The following is a 12,610-nucleotide window of genomic DNA, read 5'->3' as shown; positions in this document are numbered from 1 at the left end:
ATTGAGAAGGCTATGAAATACTGCAGCTGCTATTTTTAAAAAATAGGCTTGTAGCCAGTAGCCTGTAGGCTGTAGGCCGTAGGGTGTGTTTTAGGCTTTTAGCGCGGGGTGGGGGTTTTTTTAAACAAAGTGCACAGTCAGACCTGATCGTTTAGACAAAGTTCGTGAAAGTTATGGACTATTAACAAAGAGACTAGTACGATGGCTTCTCTTCGGTTGAGAGGTCAAAGCTTTGTTCGACTGTAAGGCGCGCGTTATTGACCCCACCGTATGTGTATTTTATATACCTTTTTATCATCACAACTTACGTTACTACTGCTACCTTTACCTTTCGTTTAATACTTGTGACCATTCCATTAACATCTCTTCCACCTTAGGTGCTGCACCACCGCGCTTACGCTTGCTATTCTCAGGCACTTTAGTACTTACTCTAATGTTTAGAGCCATTTTAGTTGGTTGTCAGCTCCCTATGCGCTATCTACGTTGATTGCATAATTCTCATTATGATTCTCTCATGTACTTTTAAATGATTTGGCAGTCTAGATTAAGGGACAATAACTATCTTCATATTAATCGCTGTTAATAAGACACTATAATTATGTACAAAAGAAATGATTTGCTTTACATCTATGCTTAACTACTTCCTCTGGGAATGATTAGAGCCAATTATTTCAGAAATCAGTATGTACATTCATGATGGAAAAAATATCATGGCCCCATCCACCCATCTTAGAACTTTTCTTGGACTACCATCCAGGTTGACTAGAATTTTAAACAGGTGACTAAATATGCTCGTAAATACACCGAACACTCTTGTACACCTAAATTTTTTTTCTAAATATTGTTTGTACAGTTTACAGAATACAGTGTACACACAATGACAAAACTTGAGTCCGGGCCCGACGTCCGTCCTCCGCCCTCTCGCCCTCTCAGTGGCTCTCAGCCTCTCACCCCATATTATTGTACTTTTTTTTAAAAAGAAAGAAACAAAAGAAATTGTATATTTATGTATTTTCAAAAAACGTGCTAAAAAAATTGATTTGTTTGTGTCGAACTGAACTTCCGCACGAAACGGCGAACTCAGTGGGCCGTGAGCCCGTGGCCCGTGGCCCGTGGCCCGTGTGTCCCACACTCCCACTCTCTCTTGCTCAGTCCCAGAGAACGTGAGAGTACAGCTGCTGCTGCGCCAGACAGATATTCTTTTGCGTTCGGCATTTTATATATATATATATATCGCCAAGGACTGTATTGTCACAGTCACCACACGCTGTATACACACTATACAGTGGTTTGTTTCTGTATCTTACACACACACAAGGGGTGCCTCTCTCTAGCGACAGTTTTCGTCGGTATGATGGGCTCATGCAGTTACTCAAGGAAAATAAATGGCCAACTTAAGCTCTCAAATTCTCTGGACCGTGTGCTGTCGCGCAAGCTAGTTGACAAACTTCACATTTCGTCAAAGAAAGCAAAACAGGGTAGTGGGAAATCAAGCCAAAACCAAGCAACGTACATAAATAAATTCCAACAAGGCGAACGTGGCCCGTTGTCTCATTCCGTAAAAACTCTAGCATGCGGTGCTAATTTTTACTTCGGCTCGGAGGCATTCTTGAATCCAATAGCTGTGACTGACGAGCAACAGGCCCAGGGCAAAAAGAATGCCATCGAAATCCTATTCAAACTGAAGCCCAAGTATAGGCGGGGATACTTATTCTTCATATTCATGTCATGTACCTCCAAGTTAAGAGCCATTCCGGATATGGACGTGGCCCCGAGAAGTGTTGTGCATTTGAAATTGCGGCAATACGATGACAAGGATTTCTATAGCGGTATGACTAAGGGCAGGAAGCGCGCAGGCTACAAGAGTGGTGCCTGGTTGGTAGGATTTCTGCAGGGAGCGTTAGACCTCGCACAAACCGACGCCCAATTCACGAGGATATTGGAGGAGTTGTGTGGCCTCATGGGCTACGAACAAGGTGTCATATTGCCTGAGGATACTCTGCGAAGAATAATCATTGAGATAGTCATGGGACCGTTCGATTTAGACAGGAGGATTGTCCATGCGCAATCGAACGACTGTCATGTGTACTATTAGGGCGATGTCGTAATAATGCAGTGGATCATCAAAATACGTATACAAATTTTATAATAATCGAGACATTGAGCTTTGAATGAGAGTAGATGCTCAGTTTACTTCTGTGTAATGTTTATAGCAATCAGCAGAAGTTATACCATCATGCCATAGGATAAGTTAAACTGCAGTTTTCAGGACGTATGTAATCTGAGCATCTGCTTTAATGGGGGAATATATCGACCTACTTCTGAGCGACAAACAAAACAAAAAGTCACGGTGTATTCAGCCATGTATCCTCAGCAATTTCAAATTTTCGGTCATACTACCGAACAGCAAACAACAAATAAAGTCACCCACTCAGAAGTGTAACTACTCAAAACATACATATTTTCTCAAAGTCCCCAAGTTTTCGGTCCTACAAACAGAACAGCAAATAACAAATAAAGTCACCTGCTCAGAGGTGTACCCCGACATACTTTCTCAAGGAGTTTAAAGTTTTCGGTTCTACTACAGAACAGCAAATAACAAATAAAGTCACCTGCTCAGAGGTGTACCCCGACATACTTTCTCAAGGAGTTTAAAGTTTTCGGTTCTACTACAGAACAGTAAACAACAAATAAGTCGCCCACTTTCAGAGATGCATTATGCCAATATCCTCGCATTTGCTTTTGACCCTTTTCAAACAAAAAATTCAAGCATGGATTGTGTGGTATTTATTTAATTTGAAGCATATGGAATGGTCTCAAATTTACTGTATTCTAACAAACGTGTATTGTGTAGTATTTATTTATTTTTAAGCATACAGTATGGTCTCAAATTTACTGTATTCTTTCTAAGCATATTGAATGGTCGCAATTTTATCGGCAACGCTAAACGAAGCTCCTGTGGCTTCTTTTATATCATCAACGGTCAATCCCTCTGCGATTTCTTGCAGAAGCAATCCAGTAGGCGTCACGTCAAAGACAGCCTATTTGAGTGGAAAAGTAAGTAAGAAAGAAATAATCAGAAATTGGAGATGAATAGCAAGTAAGACATTTGCAACGCTATTTCATTAAATTGGAACACAATTCAAAGCCGTATATATGAACAATGAATTTACGCGAGACTACGCAGTCCATGCTAGTATGAGTACCCAAAATAGTGAACAGTGCGACAGAACACGCATACAACCTTTATCAACCAAGCAAAGCCGACGCCCATAAAAATATTCGATACTCACACTATGACACACCCGTACCTTCTCAGTAATAATGCGACTCACGCATCGCTGGCCTGTCAACGGCAGATTGCACTCGCTCAGAATCTTGTGCTTACCACCCTTGGCAGTGTGTTCCATTGTGATGATGACTTTCGTCTTTGTTCCGCGAGTGCTGACCAAGTCCATGGCACCTCCCATACCCTTCACCATCTTCTTAGGGATCATCCAGTTCGCTAGGTCTCCCTTCTCGGACACTTGCATAGCGCCTAGAACCTGTCATCATATGTAATGACGTTCAGTAATGTGAGTGAGTCAGAATATACTGAAACGGCCCACACACATTGAAATTTTATCTCGGCGCTCAAAACTACTTGAAGATGGGTGGTACGGCATTCATCATGTGCGGCCCATCGAGAACATTTTCTGCTGATATATTTTAGCAGCACTCATATGACTTGTTTGTCAAATTGACAAACCAAACTAACTTGGATAGCCTTTCTATGATGCAAGCAAAGTTTCAGTCAATGAATAGTCGTCAAGATCTGCCAAAACGAAAGCGAAAGCGGACATTAGTGATATTTGAAGCACCACTTACAGTCATGTCGATGTGACCCCCGCGAATCATAGCGAAACTCTCGTCACTTCCGAAGTATGCACCGCCCTTGACAATGGTGACCGTCTCCTTTCCAGCATTAATGAGATCAGCGTCGACCTAAGATGAATTGGAAACCGCAAAATCGGACACAATGAGCGTCAAGATATGTAAGGAATGCATTATATGCAGGCGACTCAAATTCGAATATGCAGGCGACTCAAATTCGAATGCACAACTTCTTCTCTCTCAGATATCGCAAGAAACCGCGAGAAACCCAAAATTCGAGTACTCAGTACTACGGCCAACGAACCCACATGTGCTGGCAGACACACATACCTGGTCTTTGGTAGGGAATGGTCCTAGCCCCATAATTCCATTCTCGGACATGAGCCATACGGTGTCATTCTCAGGAATGTAATTGGAAGCCATCATGGGCATACCGATGCCCAAGTTGACAAACATACCATCCTATAGTAACAGGAGGGTGTGTATCTATTAAAATATTGCTTGATGTCTGGAAAGGACCATCGTCAGATGAAGACCATCGTCAGATGCGATTCACAAGTACTTGCAGTACTTTTTTTAGTTCACGTCACGGTGGCACGAAAACGAAATACGGAGAAGTCACGACCCCGAACAGACTGAGCAACCGCCCCATAAAAGTTCTGCATGCCTTTACACCCGAAATTCATATGCTTGTACACATCAGAGCATACAATCCATCAGGGCACACAAGCTAAACACTGGTGCGATGGACCTCTAACAACCTACCTTGAACTCCTTGGCGGCGCGGCGTACGATCTTCTCTCTTGTGCTTAGCTCGTGCTCGGCCTCTCCAGCGGATGGTGGCTATTTGAGTATAGTGTTCGTCATGTCAGTGGATAGTTCAGGAGTGCTCGATTGGAGGACACAGATACATATGCATCCGAACGTATCATAATGAAGTGCGCAGGCACATTGGTATCAGGATAAGTTATATTTTATATAGTAAATATAAACTATATACATAAAGGCCTGTGTATGTGTCCCTAAGAGAATTCACATTTAGAATCACTATCCATAGTAAATATACGAATGCCCAAAAAAATGTACTCCAAGCGCAAAACCGACTTGTATTCTTCGTTTTGCAAGCGTGCATTGAACAGTCCTGTATATACTGATGTCCCTATTGGCCTGTCCATTTGTAGTCTCCTACACAGACTACTGTGGATGTTCGTAAAGTATAAAGCATCGTGCTTGGTAAAAAAAATATTGATTGCAATAAATATCCAACTCAATCCGGTGATTCTTTCTACACAAATTGCAGCTGCGGCATTACGGCTACAAAAACTCCGCCGTGGTGTGCGCTATGGTGCCAAGTTCACTCATTCTCGCAAAACAGTACAATAAGTACAACAGCTCACCTCTCTGAATAACGTCGTCTTCTCGATGCGTTTCTCGGGCTTAGTAATTACGAGGCGGTTGACATAGATTCCAGGCACGTGGATAGCCTCAGGGCTCAGTTCACCGGCAGGCACGATCTCTTCAACCTGTTAGTATTCAAAGAAAATTCAAATCCGATTCAATACGAGCAACCGTGATAATCGATAGAGACAAAAACAAGAATTTGGAATCTGTTGCTTTCTCGAAATAAACAAGAGTTTCGCGGGTGGTTGCAACTCAAACAAAAAGTATGAGTGACGACTAAACCTCAAAATTCTGGGCTTGTCCTTAGTGCGAGCAATTTACGAAGCATCCAAAGTACACATACCACATTCTACTTATGAGCTAGAAGCGATAGAACCAACTAACATGAAGGATTCCCACTTGCGCTAACTATAAATATATACATAGCAAACACTGCTCTGACAAAAAGAGATCGCTGTCATGGTGTAGTGGACCGCACACCATTTGTCCTCCATATGCACACACAAAGATGCATACAGTCTTTCGCGTATGTACTGGGAAGCATACATTACCTCTGCAATTGTGATCTTGGCAGCTCGAGCCATCGCGTTGTTGAAGTTCTGCGTCGTCTTCGCGAGGATCAGATTGCCAGCGGTGTCAGCCTTGGTTGCCTTCACTAGTGCGTAATCTCCTGTAATAGCCTTAAGTAGGAAAAAAAAGGGTGTGACCGCACGATTTAGTGTTTGTAGACCCAGATATCTGGTAAGCAGGGCAAAATTTGTATATCTATCCTACTACGTTCTGTATAACGAAGATAGAGTCACCATTTTATGATGTGCATTTCACTATAAAAACTCGGTTTCCGAATAAACCAACATGTCATTCAACATAGCTATAGAACTAGAGGAAACTACGGTACACACTCCTGCAAGGCCGATATAGAGAAAGTGATACATCTTCCCCGCTATCCTTACCTCTTCCATGATATAGTCGCGTCCATTGAACTGTCTCTCCTCACGTGGTTTGCTCGCGATAGCAATTTCCTTGCCATCTTCCGTGTACTTGATAGGCGAACCGCCCGTGTGCACAACTGTTCCGTAAGCTGTGGGGGTGAAGAAAGCGGGCACCCCAGCTCCGCCAGCACGACATCTCTCTGCAAGAGTTCCCTGCATTATGATAGAACGGAGACGTCATATTCGATGCCTGTTTGGGAATAGATGATAGGCACAACAAGACCATGAAGTAAAGGCGGCCCACGCCTATAAAGCACGAATGTTGACGTACATGGCTTTCGCTTTTCTAAAATTCATGAATGTAGCGAGTTCAATACTTGCTATTTGAAAGTAGGAGCTAGATTCCCCGAGAAAGCTAATGATACGACAGCTATACAAATTCGCCTCCAACAAATGGGATGTACATCATATAGCATCACAAAGAGTGTTATCGCCCACATTGACAAATTCAAGAAAACGGTACGTGCAAAAAAAAAATACCTGTGGCGTAAGTTCGACCTCGAGTTCACCATTGAGGAACTGTCTCTCAAACTCCGCATTCTCACCCACGTAGGACGAAATCATACGCTTGATTTGTTTACCCTTTAAAAGTAGTCCAAGTCCAGCATCGTCAACACTGTAACAAAGCAAGTAACTCTCAGAACAAAGCCCCGCCGCAAAATAGTATGAACTGGACGGCCCACCACAGTGTGCGGTAAACACTCGAAAGTTAATTATTCTGCTGTTGTGTGCGAAAAAACCCCAGTTGAAAAACGCATGAATATGTGAAAATATTCAAAGTGTCATCACATGCTAGGGAGTTCATTTGCTTACCCAGCATTGTTACTCACGCAGGTGAGGTCCTTCGTCCCTTGCTGCTTCAGGGCTTTGATTAGATGCTCTGGAATACCGCACAGTCCGAAGCCACCAACTAACAGTTTCGATCCATCGGGAATATCTTTCACAGCCTCTTCGGCTCTGTGAACAGTAACAGTGAGTTGATCAACGTGTTAGGGCGTCCTCTGATACATGCGGTGGTAAAAACTAAAATCGGTACTCGTATGATTACAGTACAGCAATTATTTTTCGTACTTTCTATATATATATGTATATACGAATACAATGTAAATATACATATAGTATATACATATAACCTGATGCACAACCTATATCTATATATATATATATACATATATATATAGAATCAATATAATCTATATATAATCTATATAAATCTATATATAACCTATATATAATCGATACATAATCTATATATACATATAAATACATATGTATATATTTGTATTTACATATATATAAATATATATTATATATATAAATGTATGTATAGATATGTATATATATATGTACTATTATGCATATATATATATATATATATATATATATAATCTATCTATATAATCTATCCATATATATATATATACTATATAATCTATCTATATAATCTATCCATATAATCTATATATATGTATATATTTATATATATAAATATATATATAATATTATGGTAGTAAGTACATTCACTGAACTAAACGCCCTTTAATTTGGTCGCATTCAATTCACATAGAGAAGCTGTCGCAGCACAATTTGTTCTATGCTTGATTACTCGTCTGACAAAGCCTGCATATTATTTGGAACACAGTAGGAATCATATAACAAAATGTGATTTACTATGACACCGATTGCGCAATTTTTTTAGAGTTATAGAAATTACTTACGTATCACATATCTGTAGTCGGCCGAGAGGTTTTAAGTTTGTCGACGAATAGCTGCGCAACTTCGCTGCGATGACTGCTTGCCGTTTTGCTACGATTCGGGCGCAGTTGGAGCGCGAACTTATACTCAACATGATGCTTGTTTATATCCTCCAGTCGACTCTATACTACTTATGGATAGTATGCTCGTGTGTGTGCTTGCACTTCCAGCCAGCTCCTTTGTTTATATTTACTTTTTACTTCAAAGTTCGTGCGACGCAATACAACACTGCTGAATATTTAGTGTCCCCAAGGCCCGCTCACTGTCTGACTATATGACTGTGTAGTCTGTACTCTAGAAAGTCGTCCCTATTTCACTCTTGCGTTTACTACCAGCAGTCAATAAATCAATACTAAAAATACTAAAATATATAGTGAATAGACTGACCAGACAATCCGACACGGTGACACTTTTGACAGACACGGCGACAATGCGACATTGATGGGACAGACCTCGAGAAATTTCGTTTCAAAAATTACGTTTTGAAGTGATTTCATTGGTCATGTCACAGATGTGTGCGATTGTGGATGCCGCATACAAAATTCCGATTTCCGGCGGGAGAAACGTATAAACAATTTAAAAATAGAAAAATAAATACATATTTACGTAATTCAATGAATGAGTCCGAGCCTGGTCACTCTGGTGTACTACTGGGGCTCTGGGCTGGCCCTACGTGTGGTTCTGTTGGTGCACCATAGTACGGCCCTATGGCCTATGCCCACTGAGGCTCTGAACTCTGGCCAACCCTAGGTGGCCATAAATACATGATACAACGTAAATAACTATTTTTAAATATTTACTACGTCTGACGGTACTCCCCCGCCTGCCCTACAGCATCTGCGATAATGACATGTCGAGCACCAATCGCTTCCTCCACTCTTGAGCATCTTGCTAATAATAGTAGGGGCGGACAATAAAAAATATTGGACGGAGGAGACCGGACATTTTCTTTATACCATACAGAATGACCCAGAGCTATTTGATAAAAGAACTTCCATTAGCCATTAGATGATTAAAAATTATTTTAAGGTCTGTTAGGCATGGATGAATTCTGGAGTAGTTGAGTCTTGTAGACTACTGGCTAGTTTGGCCCAGTTCTGGTACAATCTGGAATCCTTCAAAACTTTTAAATCAAGAGTCCGATTGGGATAGAATTATATATGTATTCATTACTCGTTTATATAAAGAATTTGTGCGAATGAAAAAAACCAGTTATGTAACTCTGGGTGAACCTCTAAATATAGAGTAAATAAAACTCCCAGATTCCCGATTAGCCTCCCGGTCTCATCCGTCCTGCTTAGGTCTGCAGTATTTTTTAAATCATAATTTTGGAGGCAACGCATTTTATAGTCTTGTTGGCTCTACCAGTATAATCATTTTGCCCCAGTTGAAAACTTGAAGTAAATATATATTATAAAGGGGCTTTTGCAATACACATATCCATAGCCTTCTAAATTGACATTCATAAAAATTAGTAAATATACCATATTGCATGAATCCCGCAAAGGAAATCGATGAGCTTGTGAAGGAAACACAAGTTCACAACATCGTCCCTGTGACAAATATTTCTTGCCATTTCTCCAGAGCGTCGTTAACTTAAGTTGTACAATTAAAAAGATATCTTCTGCGCGTATGTAGCACGAGAAGAACTGTCTTTCTAGAATGCTATAATACAACAGAAAACAACGCAGAGAATATCATAGTTCTAGTACAGCCACCGCAAAGTATGGTGAATCAGAAACATCACGATGTCGTAATAAAGTCTTGATTAGCCTCTATGCCTTCGGAAAGTGTTGGACTGAAATATTCAATTATAATCGATTTATTCGTGTCGTAAAATATTCTTTTTTACAAGTATGACTGATAATTATTTACCTAGTATACGTTAATTGTGCTGCGTCCAACATTGCTCAGAGCACTTCTCAAATAGCGACTTCCTCTGTTTAAAGGTTTCCATAAATACATGACAGCGACTTAGCCAGTGTAAAAACCAGAATGTCCAATGAACAACCCAACCTCAATACTAAGAACCAATAGGGGTATACCAAAGTGCGGCCGGGTATGTCGCACTACAGCCAATCTCGCAGCACATCGAGGTATCGACCGCATAGTTAAACTGGTCTTAAGTTGGGAGTCCAACCAGATGTAGGTAGTACTATATCCACATTGGCAGTGATGTATCGATAGCAAACATATTTAAAACTCTCGCATTTTCAGTGGTATCCTCCATCCTCTACCGTGCTTCATGCTCATGCTGTAATTTTCTGGCAGACAGTGCGATATAAAAGAGACCCAAGAGATCCTGTCTCTGTTATAGTATTTCGCACTCCTGGGTATGACTAGCAAATGCGGCTCCGTCATCCCACGCCAGAGTTCAACATTGGTGGGAATTCGAGATAGCTGCAGTCTAGTAATCGTATATAAAACATAGCAAACGACTTACATAGCCATTAAACTAATCTGGTCTGCTCATCCGTGTCACATTCGTCCCCTCTCTCCTGATCGTCGTCCACGCGTAAACTTTCACGACCACTTATGTTCTCACTTATATTTGATTTGCTTATTCTGATATTGCCTTCGTGCATCTTGCTCGCGTTGTCATTCCTAAATATCGACCTCAACTCCATGCCTACTTCTGTATGTTCAGTCGAACTAGCTGGTCTATGCTCCGCGGTTATACCCTTACTATTGATTTCCCCTCTAGCGACATCTGAAACATCAATATCCGTATCATCGCTCGCGGGCAGTAGGTGTGACTTTCGAACATAGCCATCGCCGCTATCATCAACGTCGTCATCCTCGCCTCCATCCTCGGCATCATTACCATTTAGGAAATGTGACGACATAACATGACCCACCTCAGTATCCCGTACTGAACCCGAAGTCCTATTGGAGGAACCTGTGAGCAATGTACTCGAATTGTTATCCTCATCATCCTCACTGCTATGTCCCTCGCTCTCGGGACCATCACTTGCGTTGACATTTCCGTTCTCTGCCTCGTCGCATTCACTTTCGCATTCGCTCTCGTCTTCGGCTAATCGTGCCTTGCACATGGGGCAGCTCTGCACATCCATGAGCCACTGGTCTAGGCACATGAGATGGAAGTTGGCACCATGCACACACAGTGGCAGCACGCGTATCTGGTCCCCGACCTCCATCTCCTCCAGACAGATTGCACAGCAGTCCACCTCATTGTCAAACGCAGTACGACTGTTTGTATTTGTCGAATCGGCAGCCCCGGCCTCACCACTGTCAATGTCAATACAATTAACACCAGACTCTAAATCGTCTGCGACTGGTTTGGTATACACACCCACGTCGAGGGAGTTGACTATGGCCTCTACTTTCACCCGTGCTAATCGCTTGACCTCCTCAGCTTCGCGCAGCAATCGTCGCTCAAGAGCAGTGCGTTTATACCACATGAAGAAGGAGAACATGCCCATAGAACCTCCGAAAACCAGCAAGATAATCTGTTCACGTGCGAATAGGTAAATGTTGAGAGATGCAATAACCTTCAAAATAAAATGAAACAGAAACAACCGGTTAAAACTTATATAGGGACAGCGGACAATGTGTGACGGTAGCCGGCAAGGTTATCAGCTGAAGTGAAACTGTGACTGTTTTTGATGCAAAATCATAAAATATACAACGGAACTTACCAAGGTATTCACCATCATCAAAACAAAGCCCTTTTGCAAGCTCATAAGATCCGGACCAGGAAGGAAGGAAATTTTAACTTCATGTTTGCGCATCAGACTTGAGATCGCGATGACCGTCTCTCCCGTAACGGAAACCGAGGGCACGTCAACCGTCCCATTTCCATTCATGAACATAATCTGTTGATGCATTTTTGAAAGGTGAAATTATTTAACTGTCTCTATTCTGATGCACCTCTAATTGAAAGATTTTCTTTGATCGGCAGCTTTCTAAAATATGTCGCATATAGTAGTACAATCCTAGATTAGAAGCATTGCAACGGATGCAAGTCTTATAAGTGGTGCCCGAAAACAAACTCTTGTCTAAACGTTAATTCCGAGATTATAACTTTATTATCGTCAAATTTCGTCTACAACTGTAAATGACATCAAACAAAATTCTGCATGCACTCACAGCATAAGCAACGATATGACAGCATCCATTTTCATACTAGAAACTTCAGTCTGATCAACCTGAGGCACAAACTGATGTATATCCCTCACATGTATGCATATCGATTAACTAGTCGTGAATTGTGCATTGTAATCGACGACAGCAATAGTGAAATCTTACGCTCATCAACAATATGTGATATAGATGTCTGACTGGAAGCTTGACCTAGCAACTACTCTCATACTTACTTTCAGTATCTATACATGCGTTGAGCTTGTAACTCTACGACACATCAACAAATAACAAGCATGAGCTGCATACAGAACAAACATGCTATTTGTTCGAATTATATTTCCAGTTGAGATAAATTACGTATGATGTTGTGTGTTAGATATTTAACTACAGACCCATACAAAACAAATGAATACTTTGTGGATAAAAGTAGAAAAATCCTTACACGCACACAAATATATATGTATATATATATATATATATATATA

General features: G+C 41.2%; 3 protein-coding genes across 3 annotated transcripts; 1 reads left to right on the top strand and 2 right to left on the bottom strand.

Annotated features, from left to right (window-relative positions):
- Positions 1–1,263: 1,263 nt before the first annotated feature.
- SARC_03930 (hypothetical protein) lies at positions 1,264–2,607 on the top strand (the record flags this gene model as incomplete). The annotated part of the gene is made up of 1 exon (XM_014302275.1): positions 1,264–2,607. A coding segment is annotated over one exon (832 nt), but the record flags the coding sequence as incomplete, so codon positions are not given.
- A 232-nt stretch (positions 2,608–2,839) lies between these two features.
- SARC_03929 (succinyl-CoA:3-ketoacid-coenzyme A transferase 1, mitochondrial) lies at positions 2,840–8,329 on the bottom strand. The gene is made up of 11 exons (XM_014302274.1): positions 7,985–8,329; positions 7,080–7,223; positions 6,747–6,882; positions 6,228–6,419; positions 5,826–5,954; positions 5,271–5,396; positions 4,639–4,716; positions 4,204–4,335; positions 3,868–3,984; positions 3,312–3,545; positions 2,840–3,041 (listed from the first exon to the last, which is right to left on the bottom strand). The coding sequence occupies exons 1-11, from the start codon at positions 8,113–8,115 to the stop codon at positions 2,907–2,909; spliced, it is 1,554 nt and encodes a 517-aa protein (XP_014157749.1). The 5' UTR covers positions 8,116–8,329; the 3' UTR covers positions 2,840–2,906.
- A 1,509-nt stretch (positions 8,330–9,838) lies between these two features.
- Positions 9,839–11,908, bottom strand: SARC_03928 (hypothetical protein). Its single transcript, XM_014302273.1, has 2 exons — positions 11,681–11,908; positions 9,839–11,491 (listed from the first exon to the last, which is right to left on the bottom strand). Exons 1-2 carry the CDS (start codon positions 11,867–11,869, stop codon positions 10,472–10,474), a joined length of 1,209 nt encoding a protein of 402 aa, XP_014157748.1. The 5' UTR covers positions 11,870–11,908; the 3' UTR covers positions 9,839–10,471.
- Between the last annotated feature and the right edge of the window lie 702 nt (positions 11,909–12,610).

This window comes from Sphaeroforma arctica (genome assembly GCF_001186125.1).
Source record: "Sphaeroforma arctica JP610 unplaced genomic scaffold supercont1.210, whole genome shotgun sequence".
NCBI lineage: Eukaryota > Ichthyosporea > Ichthyophonida > Sphaeroforma > Sphaeroforma arctica.
The sequence above is the reverse complement of the archived record's forward strand: the minus strand, read 5'-3'. Positions and strand labels throughout refer to the sequence as shown.